This window comes from Babylonia areolata, chromosome 25, assembly GCF_041734735.1.
Source record: "Babylonia areolata isolate BAREFJ2019XMU chromosome 25, ASM4173473v1, whole genome shotgun sequence".
In the NCBI taxonomy this organism is placed as follows: Eukaryota; Metazoa; Mollusca; class Gastropoda; order Neogastropoda; family Buccinidae; genus Babylonia; species Babylonia areolata.
In genome coordinates this window covers 14233059-14250246 of record NC_134900.1, presented here as the reverse complement: position 1 = coordinate 14250246, position 17188 = coordinate 14233059, and the positions used below count along the sequence as shown (strand labels likewise).

General features: G+C 42.5%; 1 protein-coding gene across 1 annotated transcript; it reads right to left on the bottom strand.

Moving 5' to 3' along the window:
* Positions 1–237: 237 nt before the first annotated feature.
* On the bottom strand, positions 238–17177 carry LOC143299711 (protein cereblon-like). The gene is made up of 9 exons (XM_076613085.1): positions 17096–17177; positions 14538–14680; positions 13404–13606; positions 12232–12396; positions 10371–10554; positions 8172–8237; positions 7484–7684; positions 5396–5589; positions 238–2218 (listed from the first exon to the last, which is right to left on the bottom strand). The coding sequence occupies exons 1-9, from the start codon at positions 17175–17177 to the stop codon at positions 1975–1977; spliced, it is 1482 nt and encodes a 493-aa protein (XP_076469200.1). The 3' UTR covers positions 238–1974.
* Between the last annotated feature and the right edge of the window lie 11 nt (positions 17178–17188).

Sequence of the window (17188 nt, the reverse complement as noted above, 5' to 3'; positions counted from 1 at the left end):
CCCTCCTCCTAAATTCTGTACGGAACGTCCGTAACGACAGACCAATTTTAATGATCATAAACATATAAATATAGGATTAAAAAAAAAAAAAAAAAAAAAAGTCCAGCCAGCTTCCTTGGCGAAATGGTTAATATCATGAACTGGCAACCGGGAAAATAAAGGATCAAATCCAAGCAGAGGTATGGGGGAAGGAGAGGGGGGTGGGTGGAGGGGGGGGGGGTTGGGGGGTGAGCAGACCAGTGTTAGTGGCACACTGCTGGCTCCTGCCCAGAGCTGAGTGTGGTATGGACTCAGATCAGAAGGCTGGGACCACACAGTGAAAGATCATCCACTTCACGGATGCATCTTTGGGTGTGTTGCTCAAATTTCTGGACCAGTACTGCAGATGTCTGTATCCGTCAGCCCTGGTTGACGCAGGGTCATATCATGAAAGAAGTGTAGGTTACAGCTTTGTCACACTGTTCCGTATCTAAATGGACCTCTACAGCGGCATTATCATCATCATCATCATAATCCTCATCCCTGATCAATACAGAAAAAAAAATACTGCAACCTTCCATGCCCTGCGCTCATGCCTACTTCAATTCAACCCCCCCCCCCCCCCCCCCTCCCCCAACCACTTCCATGCTTGGACACGAGTTCCTGTCAAGATTTCTGGTGTTACCAGATTCATGAGGGACTGTCGTTGGAGGGATGAGGTGGCGTTCTCTACTCAGAAAGGGACTCTGGCTCTGTGACAAAGCGATTATCGTCGTCAGTTGGTGGGGGCTTGGTAGGTGGTATACATAAAAGCCCACTCGTGTACATACAAGTGAACGTGGGAGTTGCAACTCACAAATGAAGAAGACGAAGGAGGAGGCACTAATGAACACCACCAAAGTGACCGGGCAGCAGTGCAGGGTCTCCTCTTGTGTGTGGCCTCCTAGCAGCCCAACACTGACAGACAAACTCAGGTGTAGCTGTGTGTATGAGAGACTCGGAATGAACAGCCTGGGAGTAAGGCAACTGAAAAGGTGCTGATGACTGGGCAGCACAAAAAAAATAATAAAAAATAAATAAAAATAAAATAAAACCACTCAGAAACAAAACAAAACACAAAACAAGACAGCACTATGTGCAAAAAAAACCCTTTGCACTCAACTGTTCCGTTTTATTTCCAAAACAATGCGAAACACTCCTTGTCTTGAGAAACATTTCTCGTTCACCAGTGTCTGTACAAACACAGCACTCTCACCACAGACAGAAAAAAAACACACAAAAAACAACAAAAAACCCAACAACACACAAACAAACAAGCAAAGCAGCAAACAACAAAAAATCAAGTCTCTGAAATTCCACACAACAGAACTGAAATCTGTTTTCACAGCATAACATGGCAGCTCGACAGGATCTGATGCTCAGTGGTCAAGAAAGCGCTGTGCAGCTAGCTTCTGTACAAGGTGAAACACAGTCATTGTTCATAAACAAAAAAATAAAAAAAAAAAAAAGCAAGCTCCATCTCACTGCTTCTCAACATTGCAACTTATCTCTCACTCAGAGCATTTTTTTCTCACTCAAAACTTTTTTTTTTAAGTATCACAGAAACGGTTGACGATGACTTCTCACCCACCCACACACTTGGTCATGACGCGAACGGCGGTGCGAAGCATAAAAATAAAATAAAAAATTTTAACCAAAAAAAAACAACCTCACCACACACAGTAAACCACTGAAACCAAACATTTCTTCCACACCATCGGTGACACACACACAAACACAGCACACACTTCTCCTTCGAATGTAAAATTCGATTGCCTGCCGTGACAACCACGATGACTGCTGTTGCCTCGGTGTGAGAGCACACACACGCGCACATAATATGCATGTGGCATGTGTGTGTGTATGTGTGCATGTGTGTGTGTGTGTGAGAGAGAGAGTGTGTGTGAGTGTGTGTGTGTGTGTGTCCCAGTCCATCTGCCCGCACCCACCCCTCCATCACCACCCCTCCAGAATCAGCATGCCCTCCTCTTCCTCCTCCTCCTCCTCCCCCACGCTCCTTCCTCCTCCGCTCTCTTCCGCCTCCTCCGGGAGGGTGCTGGGGGCCGTCCGGAAGCTGGGCACCAGGGAGGAGCGACACAGGCCCCAGAACTTCTGCGGGGTCAGCTTCCTCTTGGCGGCCGTGAACTTCCACCCCATGTGGCTGGCGCAGCGCCGGCACTGGGCGATGGTCCACGCGTACCTGTCCAGGGGCAGAAGGCAGGTAGAGTCTGTGAGTTGTGGTGGTGTCAGTGTGTGTGTATGTGTGTGTTTATGTGTGTGTTTGTGTGTGTGTGTGTGTGTGTGTGAGGGTGGTGCTTGTGTATGTGTGAAGAGAGTGTGGGTGCATGTGTGTGGGGGTGCATATATGTGTGTGTGTGTGTTTGTGCATGGAAGTGTGTGTGTGTGGGAGGAGGGTGGGTGGGGGTGGAGGGCAAAGCTATATGTGGAGTGGGGTGGGTGTGGGTGTGGGGGTGGGGGAGTGGTTGTGTGTGTTGTGTTGGTTTGCGTCTAAGTGAATGAGTGTGGATGTGTGTGTGTGTGTGTGTGTGTGTGTGTGTGTGTGTGTGCAAGTGCATGTGTGTATGCATGTATGTGTATGTGTATGTGTGTGTGTGTGTGTCTGTGTGTGAGAGAGAGAGAGAGAGAGAGAGAGAGAGAGAGAGAGAGAGAGAGAGAGAGTGCTGTATACTGGTCTATCATCTCATCCAGAGACAAACGCCCAGATGCACGTAATCACAAACTATACCTCTGGTTCTGACTCTTCCATTCAGTTCATCAACAGATATATTTCCCTGAATTTTTCATATCACACATACACACACACACACACACACACATAAACACACATAAACACACAGACACACACATAAACACACACACACACACACATAAACACACACACACACACACACACACACAAAAAGAGCCAAAGACACTGAAAGGCAAAACCTATCATTTGGGCAACCCACTCTTCTCTGGAGCTACAAAAATACAACCCAATAAAAAACAACAACAACAACAACAACTAAACAACAAAGACACCAACAGAAAAGAGAAAAAGCCAGCCAAGAGTATCCAAAAGGCGGAGGAGATACCACCAGCTGTCCAGGACCAAACAGAAGGCAAGACGTTTCTGTTCAGTTTCTCATACCGTCACGTTAACCCTTTCAGCGCCAAGCCTATTCTATGCTCAGCGGCAACCATTTGCCAAGGGATGTTTTGGTCAAGAAAGGCTATAATAATAATAATAAAACAAGAGAGGCAAGGCCTTCAAGACTCACTTGTGATAAATTAAGTCCCCTAGCATTAATTACAGAGTAATTTCCCTTTTTTATTATCTGCACCAAAACGTTTGCAAAATAAATAAAACTTCCATGCTTAGCAAAAGAAGTTCCTGTTTGAACAAAAAATGATAATAATGACTGCTCTTGTTGTTGGGTCAGAATATCAGATCAAAGTGCCAAGTTTAGAGAATACAAAAAATATAAATATAACAGTAAATGCAGTTTGCATATAATTAGGCTTCATTATTTATTTCTTTTTGTGCCCATCCCAGAGGTGCAATATTGTTTTAAAGAAAATAACTGGAAAGAACTGAATTTTTCCTATTTTTATGCCTAATTTGGTGTCAACTGACAAATTATTTGCAGAGAAAATGTCAATGTTAAAGTTTACCACGGACACACAGACACACGGACACACACACACACACACACACACACACACACAACCGAACACCGGGTTAAAACATAGACTCACTTTGTTTACACAAGTGAGTCAAAAAATGGCATGGAAAGTAAAAAAAGAAGGTATAAAAATCTAAACTATATTTTTCTGAGAGAAAAATGAACACACTGTCCAGTTATGATAATTTCATGCGAATCTGATGATTCTACGAGAGGAAAATTCTTAAAATGAGGTGGGTGGAAAATTCCATCCTGAAGCACTTTTTCTTGCACACCTGAAGTGGACGAAAATTTCCACCCTGTGACACTCTAAGGGTTAATAATATCCAGAGCACTTTATTTACCATTGAATCAGTTTCTGCATCCGCCTGTGTAACTGGTACACATGTGTAAAAATCACTGTCAGTGTGTGTGTGTGTGTGTGTGTGTGAACATATTCAAAACAATGACTGCCTGCTTGGTTCGAATCAACACACTCAAACTTGACCACAAGGCCAAAGTCAAAATGTTCCTTCAACAGGACAAAAAAAAGATACAATAAAAAAACAAAAAAAAAAAGAAACAAAACACAACAACAACAAAAACCCAAAACATGAGTGATTACCAATAAAAAAAATTTTAAAAATGTTTGTTAAAATACATCCATTATGTTCGTGTCATAAATTGTCACGAATGGATTTGAACCAGTGAAGGGAAGGAACCCTTCCTTTACTCATTATTTACTAGCAGATTACTTCCCTTACTTCCTCCAGGTTTTGAAAGAATATCATTAAAAAAAAAAAAAAAAAAAAAAAAAAAAAAAGGCAGAAAGGACAGAGACTTTTTGAAATTTTTAAATTATGCTTATAAATACCTGAAAAAGTAAAATCAATAAAATAAACCATGTACCAAATTATTTGTTGGTACACAATATACAGGGGAAAAAAATCCACCTTCTGTGAGTCATGTGAAAATATAGACGGTACAAACCCTAAGAACAAAATTTTCACACAAACTAACCTTGTGCATTGAAATCATGTCAGAATTTTTCTTACTGGTGTGAAAAAAACTTAACAGTTACTGATGTACTTCAACAGCAAGATCTCTCACCAAATTAACAAATAAGTAAACGCGCTCAATGACAGCGGTGTTCAAATCCACCAAACAGACAAAAAAGAAAAAAGACCCCCCAAAATATACATATAATAATAATAATAGTCTTAACAATAATAATGAATAAAATTTTTTTTTTTTTTTTAAAGAAAAGAAACCACGGACACTGGAAACCAGTTGTGTTAAAAAACATTTACACCCCCCCCTTCCCACCTCCCAACCTCCCCCAAACAAACAAAACAAGATATAAACCCCCAAAACAAAAACGGAACAACAAAACACACACACACAAAAAAAAACCCAAAAAACAACACACACACACACATAAAAAAAAAACCCACCATATACCCAGAAATCCAACCATGTTCAAAACCACCACCCAACAACAACAACAAAAAAAAAAAAACAACTCCACCTGAATCCAACAAAAACAAATACAAAAAAAACAAAAAAACACCCAACAAACAAAAACCATACAACCCCCCCCCCCCCCCCACAATACCCCCTCCCCTCCCCCACCCCCACCATACCCCCTAGCCACCACCCCCCACCACCCAAAAAAACAACCCCTAAGAAACCAAACCACCACAACCACTGACCCCGGAAACCAGCTGTGCTCCGTGGAGGGCCGGCCGAGCAGGCTGAGGTTGTTGGCCTTGTAGACGGTGAGAGTCTCGTGCACGTGCCCCTGTGGGTTGACGTAGGCCCCCAGAGGGCCCTCCATCGACATGCTGAACAGGTCCTCCTTCCGCGCGATCTGCTGGCTGCACGCCACGCAGCACAGCACCGCACACTGCAACAAACAACAACAATGATGCCCCCACCATCATGATGATGAATGATGTGGATACTTATACAGTGCCTATCCTCGGTCAGAGAGACCAAACTCTCTAAGTGCTTTACAAATACGGGGTCATTTGCACAACAAGGCTGCCCAACTGGGTAGAGCCGACTAACGGCTGCCACTGGGCGCTCACTGTTCATTTCCTGTGTCATTCAGGTTTAGGCCATGCACACGTACACACTCAGACAGTCACGCAGCAGTTTAAGTGGACGACCGTTTCGTTTATTTACCCTGCCATGTAGGCAACCAAACTCAGGTTTCGGGGGTGTGCATGCTGGGGTCTATGTTCTTGTTCCCATAACCCACCGAACACTGACATGGATTACAGGATCTTTAATGTGTGCATTTCATCTTCTGAATGCGTATACACATGAAGGAGGGACAGGCACTAGCAGGTCTGTGGGTATGTTGACGTGGGAGATAAGAAAAATCTCCACCTTTCACCCACCAATCGCCGTCACTGAGATTCAACCCGGGACCCTCCAATTGAAAGTCCAACGCTTTAGCCACTCAGCTATTGCAGCAGCAGGCAGTGCAGGGTCTTGTCTGGCAATCTGCTAGGTACACACCTCGCAGCACAGCAGTGCACACCTATCCCACCAAGACCATCACCTTTTTCATGATGGCCATCTCACACCTCAATCTATCAACTCAGCCAATGAATGATAATGGAAAAAAAAAATAATGATAACCTACATCAATAACATCTGTCCCACCAAAGCAACAACAACAAAACCTGTCCAACCAAAGCAACAACAACAAAACCTGTCCTACCAAAGCAATAACCACAACACCTGTTCCCACCAAAGCCATAACCACAACAACACCTGTTCCCACCAAAGCAATAACAACACCTGTTCCCACCAAAGCAATAACCACAACAACACCTGTTCCCACCAAAGCAATAACAACACCTGTTCCCACCAAAGCAATAACAACACCTGTTCCCACCAACACCTGTTCCCACCAAAGCAATAACCACAACAACACCTGTTCCCACCAAAGCAATAACCACCACAACACCTGTTCCCACCAAAGCAATAACAACAACACCTTGTTCCCACCAAAGCAATAACCACAACAACACCTTGTTCCCACCAAAGCAATAACCACAACACCTGTTCCCACCAAAGCAATAACCACAACAACACCTGTTCCCACCAAAGCAATAACCACAACAACACCTGTTCCCACCAAACAACACCTGTTCCCACCAAAGCAATAACCACAACACCTGTTCCCACCAAGGCAATAAAACAACACCTGTTCCCACCAAAGCAATAACAACAACACCTGTTCCCACCAAACAACACCTGTTCCCACCAAAGCAATAACCACAACACCTGTTCCCACCAAGGCAATAAAACAACACCTGTTCCCACCAAAGCAATAACAACAACACCTGTTCCCACCAAAGCAATAACCACAACACCTGTTCCCACCAAAGCAATAACCACAACAACACCTGTTCCCACCAAAGCAATAACCACAACAACACCTGTTCCCACCAAAGCAATAACCACAACACCTGTTCCCACCAAGGCAATAAAACAACACCTGTTCCCACCAAAGCAATAACAACAACACCTGTTCCCACCAAAGCAATAACCACAACACCTGTTCCCACCAAAGCAATAACAACAACACCTGTTCCCACCAAAGCAATAACAACAACACCTGTTCCCACCAAAGCAATAACCACACCTGTTCCCACCAAAGCAATAACCACCACAACACCCGTCCCCCACCATAGCAATAACCACAACAACACCTGTTCCCACCAAAGCAATAACCACAACAACACCTGTTACCACCACCCGTCCCCCACCAAAGCACCCCACACCTTCTTCATAATGGTGATCTCTGAGCGGAGGCGATGCACGGGGCAGGTGACCTCCAGGAGGTGCATGCGCAGGGTGTTGTCCAGGGGCAGGTTCTGGGCCACCCAGTACGACAGCTCCGTGGCGTCCTTTGGCAGCGTCGTCGTCTGCAGCGTGTCGTTCCAGCTGTGCAGCTCCTTGATGATCTGCTCCTTCAGCAGCTCCTATGGACATGACAAAGGGGGAGGGGGGGGGTGGGGGCGTGGGGGGGTTGGGGGGGGGGGACACATGTATCACACCTTTAAATGATTCTGTGTCACGCCTATCACAGCTCTATGTCATGCCTTTAACAGCTCTATGTCACATCTTTGTTGTGTAGTTTTTTTTCTGATGATCTGTTCCTTTAACAGCTCATGGTTTGCAAGACAACGGGGACACATGTGTCACACCTTTTAACGGCTCTTGTGTCGCATCTTTCAACGGTCTTTGTGTCACACCTTTAGCAGTTCTGCACACACATACACACACACATGCAAACACTCATGTACACACATACACCCATGTACACACAATAACACATACATACACACACACTAACACCCATGTTGGTCATTAATTTAACGTCTGTTCACTAAAGTGATTTAGACAAAAGCCATGTACATACACACCCATGAACACACACACACACAAACAAACCAACAGGATACTCACAGCGTCATACATCTTGTACACCCATGGGGGCCAATGTGTCAGGTAAGCAGCTGTGAATCTGTCCACCTGTGTACAGGTAAAAAAAAAACCCGTCATAAACACATAAATTCTACATAATAATAACAAAAATGATAATGATAACAACAATGAAAATAATGATAACATTCAGTTCTTACACGGCACAAACTCCCAATATAATGAGCTCCAAGCACCTCATATTAAACAATACATATACAAAAATGTATATTAGCAAACAACTGCACATGAGGACATAGAAAAAAACCCCACAAACAAGTGAGTACACCCAGACAATACTACAAATTGTAAATATGAACAATCACACCAACAAAAAAAAAAGCACAAAATATGCCCTTCACATGCGCATGCACATGTTGTGCATGCACATGTTGCGCACACACAGTAAACACCATTCCACAAGCACACACTTCACATGAAGACTTCAAGAGCAGACAAAAACAAAGGGGGCATGGGGGGGCAATGGGTGCAGTGGGTTACTAGCAGGAGCATGTCTATGAACTGCTATTCAATTGAATGTTCCAAATTCGGATTCAGTGATAAAAAAAACCAGTGTGTGTGTGTGTGTGTGTGTGTGTGTGTGTGTGTGTGGTGTGTGTGCGTGTGTGCACGTGCCCTCATATATGAACTCATTTCAGTGCGTAGTTCTTCTTCTGTGAGTATGCACAATTATGTGCATGCAAGCGCTCAGGCACATGTAAGTGAGTGCGTTGTGAGTGTGAGAGTGTGTGCGTTGTGAGAGTGTGTGCAAGAGAGAGAGAGAGAGAGAGAGAGAGAGAGAGAGAGAGAGAGAGAGTGTGTGTGTGTGTGTGTACACACGCGCAGGTGTGTGTGTCTTCTTCTTCTTCTTCTTCTTCTGCGTTCACTCGTATGCACACGAGTGGGCTTTTACGTGTATGACCGTTTTTACCCCGCCATGTAGGCAGCCATACTCCGTTTTCGGGGGTGTGCATGCTGGGTATGTTCTTGTTTCCATAACCCACCGAACGCTGACATGGATTACAGGATCTTTAACGTGCGTATTTGATCTTCTGCTTGCATATACACACGAAGGGGGTTCAGGCACTAAGCAGGTCTGCACATATGTTGACCTGGGAGATCGTAAAAATCTCCACCCTTTACCCACCAGGCGCCGTCACCGTGATTCAAACCCGGGACCCTCAGATTGACAGTCCAACGCTTTAACCACTCGGCTATTGCGCCCGTCAAGGGTGTGTGTGTGTGCATGTGTGTGTGCGAGTGCATGTGTAAGTATGTGTATGTATGTGTGTGTATGAGTGTGTGTGAGTGCATGCATTGTGTGTATGTGTCTGTGAGTGTGCCTGCAAGAGCAAATGAGTGCACTGGTGTGTGCGTGTGCATGCATGACACGCAGACATAGATGCCTGTACGTGCGAACATCTTCACACGCATCGCAGAGTATTCTTTTTTTTCAAAACCAGCACACTAACAACAGCTATATCATTTTGGCTCTCCTGCAAACAAAAATCAAGCCTTTCTTCTGAACAGTGAACCCAACACCTTCCACAACAACAACAAAAAAAAAAAAGAACTCAGCAACAGCCACCAAATTCACCTAAAAAAAACAACAACAAAAAAAACAAAAAAAACCCACCTGCCTGTTGATGTAAGTATGCACAATTATGTGCATGCAAGCGCTCAGGCACATGTAAGTGAGTGCGTTGTGAGTGTGAGAGTGTGTGCGTTGTGAGAGTGTGTGCATGTGTGAGAGAAAGAGAGAGAGAGAGTGTGTGTGTGTGTGTGTACACACGCGCGGGTGTGTGTGTGTGCATGTGTGTGTGCGAGTGCATGTGTAAGTATGTGTATGTATGTGTGTGTATGAGTGTGTGTGAGTGCATGCGTTGTGTGTGTGTGTCTGTGAGTGTGCCTGCAAGAGCAAATGAGTGCATGTGGTGTGTGCGTGTGCATGCATGCACACGCAGACATAGATGCCTGTACGTGCGAACATCTTCACACGCATCGCAGAGTATTCTTTTTTTCAAAACCAGCACACTAACAACAGCTATATCATTTTGGCTCTCCTGCAAACAAAACTCAAGCCTTTCTTCTGAACAGTGAACCCAACACCTTCCACAACAACAACAACAAAAAAAGAACTCAGCAACAGCCACCAAATTCACCTAAAAAAAAAAAAAAACCCACCTGCCTGTTGACGACCATACTGACGGACCTCAGGACGTTGCCCTGGCGATCCACTGCCGTCTTGACCACATCATCCTGCTCGCAGGGGCTGCAGGTGAACTTGTCCTGGGAGCAAGGCCTGGCCCCGCTCAGGCACGTGGGGATGGTGACTTCCGGCAGGATGCGCACCTTGCCCGCCAGAATCCTGCCCACACACACGCATGGCAGAACTGGTCGTCAGTCTCCTTTGCTTTCCAGAAAACCGTGTCCACATATGAATGAATGAATGAATGAATAAATGAATGATATGGATACTTTTACAGCGCCTGTCCTCAGTCGGAGACTAAGCTCTAAGTGCTTTATAAACTCGGGGTCATCTGCACAACAGGCAGCCAACCTGGTTAGAACCAACTGACAGCTGCCACTGGGTGCTCATAATTCGTTTCCTGTGTCATTCAATCAGATTTCAGGCACACACACATACACACTCAGACAGACATGTAGCATTTTTACGTGTATGACCATTTTGTTTATTTACCCCGCCACACAGGCAGCCATACTGATACTCCATTCTTCAGGGTGTGCATGCTGGGTATGTTCTTATTTCCAAAACCCATCGAACGCTGACATGGATTACAGGATCTTTAACGCGCAAATTTGATCTTCTGCGTGCGTATTCACATGAAGGGCCTTCAGGCACTAGCAGGTTTGCACATATGTTGACCTGGGAGATCAGAAAAATCTCCACCCTTTACCCATCACGCTCTGTTACCAATATTCGAACTTGGGCCCCTCAGATTAAAAGTCTAACGCTTTAACAACTTGGCTGTTGCGCCTGTGGCCAAGTGGTAAAGCACCCAACTAGGAAGCAAGTGTCCACAGGTCTGACTCCTATAAATTGACCAGGATTTTTACGTCCCCACCCCCATCCCCAAAAACTCTCCCATTACCACTCTTCCACAAGACCTTGAATGGTGGTCTGGGTCTTTTCCACGAGACAATAAATTGAGGCCCCATGCACAGCATGCACTCACCACATGTCTTTAGCCCATGGCAACAAAAGAGTTGTCCCGGGCAGAAGTTTCTAGACAAAAATCCACCCAGACAGTAAAAGAAATACACTTGCAGACAAACAAGAACAAAAAAAAAAAAGAAGAAGTGTATGGCACTGTGCTGTGGTTACACACTCTCTGCTGAGGAGAGCAGCCCAAATTTCACACACAGAAATCTATTGTGACAAAAAGTGATTCAAAACAATCCAGTACACGTGTTCTCCAGAGAAGCAAACTGAACCCTGGTGTGGCCACTGTAGAAAATGACAAATGTGGGAGCAAACCACAACTTAAAGTGTTGTTTGTTTGGGGTTTTTTGTTGTTGTTTTTAGGGGTGCCTGTCCTATCTCATGTGTCATCCCTGTAACATTTTCTGACAAACTGATATTAATAATAATAATAATAATGGACATTTGTTGAGCACTTTCCTCCCTTAAAGAGAGCTCAAAGCGCTTTACAATAAACATCAAACACACACACGCGCGCATGCGCGCAAGAACTCACAAAAGAATTTAATCACACACACACACACAAACACACACACCGAAAGACAGAGAGAGTTTGCATGGCTTATAACTGGTAAAGGTATGGAAGGTCTATTCTGATGACTGAAAAGCACAACAAATATGTACACAGAAATGAAACTGCAAACACACACCAACACACACACAAACACATATACAGTGCAGAGCCAACATCACGTATGCATTCCACACTGATTCTCATAAATTAAAAGAAAAGAGAGAGAAAGGAGAAGGGAGACAGACAGAAAGAAAGTTTAGCCTTAAAACAGCTATCAGTTTTACGTCCACACTCATCAAGTAACCCACCCCGTCATTTCCCTACGAGTCTCCATGACTTTGAAACGCTGCCGACCTCGCGCCAACGCTCTTAACGTTGCCAGCCCGGATCCGTCATCCGTTTCATTCTTCATGGAGAACAGTTCTGCTGTACAGCCGATGTCTGACAAGCCTGAAGTATAGTCGTGGTCCGTGCTTAAAAAGAAAAAGAAGAAGAAAAAAAAAAAATTAACACACAACAAATAATATGGATTCAAGAGCTCTAATTCTTTGGCTGTGTCAGTGAAAGGGTGACTGAGCCGTTAGCTTCAGTGCTGTCCAATCACACTGACTTCCCTCCTTCCCTTTTCATTTTAACTCACTCAGTACGGCCAGTCCTCTCTTCTCCTCTACACAGACCCCTCGGATGTCCAGTGGGTGTCTGAATGACCCAACCTTTAGCTTCCGTCGTCAGAATTGTGGTATTCTTTGTCAACATTCACCTCTTCAGTATAAGAGCCTTCAGCTTGCAATATTTTGATGATGGTAACTGGGGTGAAACGCTGTTAACGTCGTCTCTTTCGCCGTTCGTATGGAGAGAGTTAAGGCTACATTCACACTCAGTCCAGCCAGTTGCTGACAGCCACTTGCCATCAGCCTGACAAAGCTACACACACACGCACACAGCCAGCTGCTATCAGCTAGAAACAATACGGTAGTCTCCAGAAGAAACAAATATCACTGGGATTCACACTACTAATATCACTGAAGAGACTAAATACACACAAGCAAGCAATATAACCCAGCAGCTTGGTTTACCACTTACACATACCCCCCACACCCCCACCCCCACCATAACCACCACACACATCAGGAAAAAAGTTATACAGAAAAAGTTATATACTTGCATGTATTTTAAGAAACGCAATTTCATAACTAAAAATGTTTCTATATATTAACATTTATTTTAAGAAACAAAATTTCAGAATTAAAAAAAAAAAGTTTCTATAGAATCCTTACAAACTGTTAAATGGCAGGTTCATTACTATAACCAAAAAAACCAACAACAACAAAAAACACAGAAAAAAACATACATACACAGAAATATACAAATACAAATTTATACATTGTCCAAGACCACAGATCCCCCCACCCCCACCCCAAACCCCCCTACCCTCTCCCGCACACACCCCCACCTTACTCCCCCCCCTGAAAGAACCTACATGTAGGTGACAACGCCGAAGGTCTTGTCAGTGTCGGCCAGGTGTCGGATGGTGGCGATCAGCTGCTGCTGGAACAGGTGCAAGGGGATCACCTGTCCTGGCACCAGCACCACGCCCGGCAACGGCAGCAACGGCAACATCACCACCGCGTTGTCCTCGTGCAACGTGCGACCCCGCACATCCTCAAGGTCGTCACCCAGATACTGGTTCACAGAAAGGGAGAAGAAAAAAAAAGAAGGAAAAAGTGAAACAGACAGAAGGAGAAAGGTACATATTCATATGATACGGATGGACAACATGTGATGTACTAACAGGTGTATGAATAGATACAGTTTTTATTCTCTGCTTCAGACAAAACAGATAATTTTCTTTAGGCTCATTCAAATGCTTTTCAGAAGATAACAGGAAAAAAATAAACAATATGACAAATGAATAACATGAACTTAAAATACTAATGCAGAAAGTACAGATAATTAATACAGAAATATATTTCTTGCCTGAATTACAAACAAATTAGACATGCTCAACTGGGTATTAACCTTTTTAGTCTACTTTGTAGAAACAAAAAAGTTTAGAAGACCACTACTGAATACTCAATAGGCATAGGTAAACTGACAAAAAACAAAAATAAGCAAACAGAACCTCCATAGTACATTGCTTACCTTCTTCACCTCATTCAACAATTCTGACAACTTTTAGTTTTTTCAGCAGGAATCTAAGTCTCTTTATTTTTTTTTCAATTTTTCATTCTTAGCACGTGCTTTACCCACTCCAACACCTTCTCCAGTCAACAAGTTAGCTACTCGCCCAGTGCGATCAAGAGAACATGCGGACCATCATCATGAGAAGGCAGTGGAAATGGGATTCAACACATCATGCAAAGAGAGCAAGGTAGCAACAGCCAGACAGCCCTTCACTGGACACCAGCAGGTAGGTGCAAGAGTGGAAGGCCAAACAACACCTTGCACAGAAGAGTCAAAGGAGAACTACAGACCCTGAAGCACACCTGGGGAACCACTCAAGAGACTGGCCCCCCAAAAAGACGAGAGTGACAGCTTTTCATTGCTGCGTTACATGTTTGTTTGCCAGAGAGCATAACAGGCAGTAAGCGGTATTTGAATAAGTCTTACTCACCGAGTGTGTTCCTGGCAGAGAGGTATCAAACGTGAGACTCTGGGTTCTCCTCCTCTGGTCACCACCATCGTTCATCCTCCCCCCTCGCTGTCGCTGTGCTTCCACCGGCTGGGCCTCCTGACCCCCTGCATTGTCCACAGCAGCTGCACACAACATCAACACAGGTAACATCAGCAAACAGGACAAGTTTTACATGTTTTAAGTTTCAATTCTTTTCTTTTTTTTGACAAATTATAGCAGCTTTCTTTTCTGTCCTTTTTTTTTTCAAACAGAGCATCCACACAACTGTTAGTTTGTGATTTAATAAATGTTTCAGACAATTTCAAAGATACAGATATGGACTGGCCTTTTAATTCTAATATGTTTCAAGTGAGTGCCACATCATAATAATGCCAAATCAAGTCACCGAAACATTATCAAATTTTAAAGGAAAAAAAAAACTATGTGAGAAAAAATATTTTACGTTCTGGTAACTTACTGTGCTTTTGTACAAATTTTTCTAGAACTGCTACAAAAATATTTAGTGACAAAGACAGGTTCCAAATCTATAGTACATGTTTTTTTTTATAAAGCACGGCCTGCCATAGGAAATGCAAACAGTGTCAGGTGCCTGCATAATTATATGTCACTGAATTATCTTCTTTTTTTCCAATCAATTTGCAAGTGCCCAAAGGAAAGCTTTGATATCACAAACAGGTTTCAGGGTTTAGAAGATTAAAAAAAAAAAAAAAAAAAAAAAAAAAAAAAATTAATTTAAAAAAGAAAAAAGAAAAACAAATCTGGATTGTTAAATCACTTAAAGAAAAAAAAAAAAGAACAAGAAGAAGAGAAGAGAAGAAGAAATGCATTTATATATTTTTCTTTTAAAACATTGGACACTGGCATTGTATATGAATCTACTCTTAACTGCTATTGGTAAAGATTAGAACGCATAATTATGATATTAAAAAAAATGATACAATTTGCATAACTTCATTATCATTTTTATATAACTTATTTTTATAACAAAGTTTTCCTCAACTGAAAATAATATAAATATATCAATAAACATTAAAAAAAAAAATTAAAAAAAATAAAATCACCAAAAAACACTACTTTATTCATAATACAAAATATGCATATAAATCATTGACACCGCTCAATCAATCAGTCATACATTTAAAAGATAATATCAAAATGTTTTAAAAAAACATGTTTATTAAAGGAATAACTCAATAAGCTTTCGCAATGCAAACTTGATATAAAATCATGCTTGATTACATTTACAAACATGCAACAACAACAAAAAAGAAGAAAAAAGGGAAGAAACATAAAATACAAATAAGCCAATAAAACAAAATGATGTTTTTTCATGCTGTATGCAAAGATTTATTTACGTGGGAGAGGTGAGGGAGAGAGGGAAGAGTGTGAATGGATGGGCTGAGAGAGAGAGAGAGAGAGAGAGAGGGGGGGGGGGGAGAAAGAGAGAGAGAGGTAGAATGAGTCTACAGTTCTACTATTACAAACATTTTGTATGTGTACATATCTGTTTTTAAAATGTGTTTTAACTTTTAGTTTTATGCCTCTATTAGTCTCTAGTGCTTGGTTTTTTGTTATCTTTAATTGATGTGTATGAATTAACTCCAAATTTCCTTTCTAAGAGACAGTTGTACTGCACTGTATTACAAACTACATATGTATCATAACTAAAAAATGAATTATATTTATAATTTGTAACAAAGAAAACAAAGATTGAAGTTCTGAAGGGAAAAGGTCATACTACAACTACTATTACTACTCTCAAGGCCTGACTAAGCACGTTGGGTTCTTCTTCTTCTTCCGTTATACAACCAACATCATTATATTGATGATTCTGTTGAAGTTTGGGGAGGTTGCTGAGGATTGCACTGTTGTGAGGATTGGAAAAAAAAAATCTTTTTTTTTTTTTTTTTGTGTGTGTGACCTGGCCAGCTGCTGGTCAGGCATCTGCTTGGCAGATGTGGTGTAGCATATATGGATTTGTCCGAACGCAGTGACGCCTCCTTGAGCTACTGAAACTATTACTACTAAGTAATAAAAATAAGAATAATATTAATAATAATAAAACAATTTATATAGGAGTCAGATTATGGCAATGTGTGCAAGCCACCTGCCGTATAGTGAATTAATAAACTGAAATCCAAAGTTTCGAACTGGTGGTTAAGTGGCCACATGATATGCCCTCCCGTCTCTCTCAGCGTCTTTAATATTAATTTGGCTGCATCAGTGCAAGCGAAGTGAGTGACAGTGAGATTATCAAGCTGTTTCAAGTGCATACTTAGCAATGAAAAAGAAGGAAATAAAATGCACAGTACATTAACTTTCACGCTGAACACGAAGTGAAATCACAACTTGCAAAATAAAGAAAATAACCTGCTCTCCTAAGAATCAAACCCATTGGCACAGAATCACTTTGTCAGTTGTTCAAAACTGCTGCAAACATTTATATTTGCAAATGCATTCTTAGAATCACATGGGATGAATTGAAAATACATCATTATGCGTGGGAAAGCTTTAAATTGAAATCCAAATGCACACACAAGAGCTGCTGTCTGAATCAGAATCATTGTTGTCATCTGCTTCGATGTTGTATCCTATCAATGGAAGTAAGTCCTCCGCCATGCTTTCTGTCT

Coding starts and splice junctions, on each gene's coding strand:
- LOC143299711 (XM_076613085.1), bottom strand. CDS start 17,177: ATGGCGGAGGACTTACTTCCATTGATAGGATACAACATCGAAGCAGAT. Junction 13,607..14,537: donor CTCTGCCAGGAACACACTCG/GTGAGTAAGACT, acceptor TCTGTGAACCAG/TATCTGGGTGACGACCTTGA. Junction 12,397..13,403: donor TTCGGCGTTGTCACCTACAT/GTAGGTTCTTTC, acceptor TTTCTTTTTAAG/CACGGACCACGACTATACTT.